The sequence below is a fragment of the Eimeria necatrix genome, genomic scaffold, assembly GCF_000499385.1.
Source record: "Eimeria necatrix Houghton genomic scaffold, Enh_scaff1115, whole genome shotgun sequence".
Taxonomy (NCBI): domain Eukaryota; phylum Apicomplexa; class Conoidasida; order Eucoccidiorida; family Eimeriidae; genus Eimeria; species Eimeria necatrix.
In genome coordinates, this window is record NW_013651904.1 from 1493 (window position 1) to 3661 (window position 2169).

A 2169-nucleotide genomic window follows, 5' to 3' on the forward strand; every position below is an offset into this window, starting at 1 on the left:
CCAGGTTTGTTGACAATGACATAAATCGATTGTTGAGTAGTTGGCATACCTCTCAGTAGCTGGTAGAAGACGTGAAAGTTTCGGTCGCCCTTTTTGTGCGCCGTAATCCGCGCAGCCTCCAACAAGTACGTCTTCAAACTACCACCTCGTAAGAGGCCTCCATTGTCAAAATGCAAAAGCGTGAGTCGCCCAACTCGGCTACTGTTGTGGTTTCTTCTTGTGGCAGCGTTGCCGAAAGACTCAAAGATTGCATTGCAAGAAACAATTCTATTTCGGAGCTCTGTTGCTTCGTTTTGCGTCTGAACACCACCTAGAAGTGCAGCAACTTCAGTTCGCTGCTCAGCAACTGTTCTGGGTGCAGAGCAATAGCTGTTCACCCCGACTGCTTTGTCATCCTGCGAGGAGGTGGAGACGTGCGTGAGAAAAAGCATAAGCTGCTTGCTTGTTTCGGTCTTTCCGGCTCCACTTTGCCCCGAAACCACAATAGTTTGACTAGTTTGTGTCCCCACAAGACGACGCAGAGCGTCTTCTGCAACAACGAACGGATGCGGTGGCGGCCTGTTTCGGCTTGCAGTGCTGCGCTTGAAAGCCTGTTCTGCAGCGAGTGCTTTGGCCTGCGTCCCATACGCCTGTGTACTACGTTCTGCAGACGTGGTTGAGTTTATTGTCCACGGATTAACATTTGTCCTGTCTGCAGGATCACTAGAGGAGCCCAAAACACCATCAAAACATTCGATGAGAGAGGGTCGGCGTATGGGTAGAACTCCAGGTAGACTGTCGAGAATGGAGCCAATGGCACTGCTGGAGTTGGCGAGAAGGCCTCCCTCCCTGCTGCTGTGCCACTGCTCTTCTGGAAAGTTGCGACGATACGTTCGGGCAACCTCTCTCCAATTCCGGTAGAGAAGGATTTGCTGTGCAGTGTACAAGTGAGGCAGTGGCTTGTAGGGGTTGACGGCCAGCAGCACATTTGCTGCGTAGGTGTAAATCTCATCTCGGATATATCTGTGTTGAAGAAGCTGAAGCAATGCTGCGGCTGACAATGTTCCGCAGCTGGCGCTATCATCTGGCACTGGGTGAGGCGGCAAGGGGGGTGCATTGTAGGGCCAAAGGTGAGTGAGAGGGACTTCGAAGGGCGGCTTTGGAGCGAAATTCACAATAGTTTCCTTGGCTGCAGCTTCAGCTGCGTTTGATGCGTTGTGCTCTACGTTTCCTAGGAAAATAGTACCCGAGTTCCCAAAAGACTCGCAGATGTTCTTTTCAGGGAGTGTGCATAGCACAGTGGTTTCAAGCCCCTCACACGGCTGCGGCACAGGTCCTTCGTAACTTCCACAACACTGAGCAGGATTATCCTGCCTCAGATCAGTACTTTCTGGTGCTGGTCGGTGCTCTTTCCATTGCTCGGTGTGGTTGCTTGACTGCAGATCCTGCAGGGCAATTGGTGGCGTCCGTGCGCCGTCCTGCCCTTGTGTGTCGCACTGTGTCGAAGATTGAAGAGACACAGACGGGTCAGTAGCAAGTAGGGCTGCAGTGGCTTCCCTCACCACTGCTGCAGCTGCTTGCGCTGCAGCCACACCGCTGGCTCCCTCTGGGTGCGTCTCCACGTAGGCACGCCTGGTAGAAAAGTCCACGCGTGACACTTTCACTGTCAGAAAACCATATTCGCTATCTTCAACCCAAGCTAAGGAACCTGCGGGAATGGTGGGGGATGTGCTCGCCTGCCCGCCATCTGTGTGGGAAGGCTCCATCTGCAAGAAGCTTAGTTAATCTCATGAGGAGCCACACCCCGACGGTTGAATAAAGGGCAAAAAATATTTTATGGATGTGAGGCTCAGATGACGTTTCCAATTGCGAAAGGGGGAGCGATTCTTTCTAAATCGACACGGCTTCTTCCTTGTGCACTCGCATGCTCAGCTGTGCTGGGAATAGGCACAGCGCAGAGAGAATGATGGCGGCCAATATTGTTCCAAAGTAAAAAGGCAAGACTATGTGTTTTCCTTAGAGTGGCTGCTTTCATCCGCGTAGAGTGGGGCTCCAAACAAACAGCTCGGTGCCAGTGGTTCAGTCGCAGGCTCGACGATGTACTTCACACCTTGAAACTGTGACAAGCAATCCAATGCAGCCCCTATTTAAAAAAAAGGATATATTAATTTGATGGGCCAATAGTTGTCG

At 51.9% G+C, this 2169-nt stretch overlaps 1 protein-coding gene across 1 annotated transcript; it reads right to left on the reverse strand.

Annotated features, from left to right (window-relative positions):
• Positions 1–310: 310 nt before the first annotated feature.
• ENH_00004130 (hypothetical protein) lies at positions 311–1745 on the reverse strand (the record flags this gene model as incomplete). Its single annotated transcript, XM_013578381.1, has 2 exons — positions 311–346; positions 384–1745. 2 exons carry the CDS (start codon positions 1743–1745, stop codon positions 311–313), a joined length of 1398 nt encoding a protein of 465 aa, XP_013433835.1.
• Positions 1746–2169: the final 424 nt, after the last annotated feature.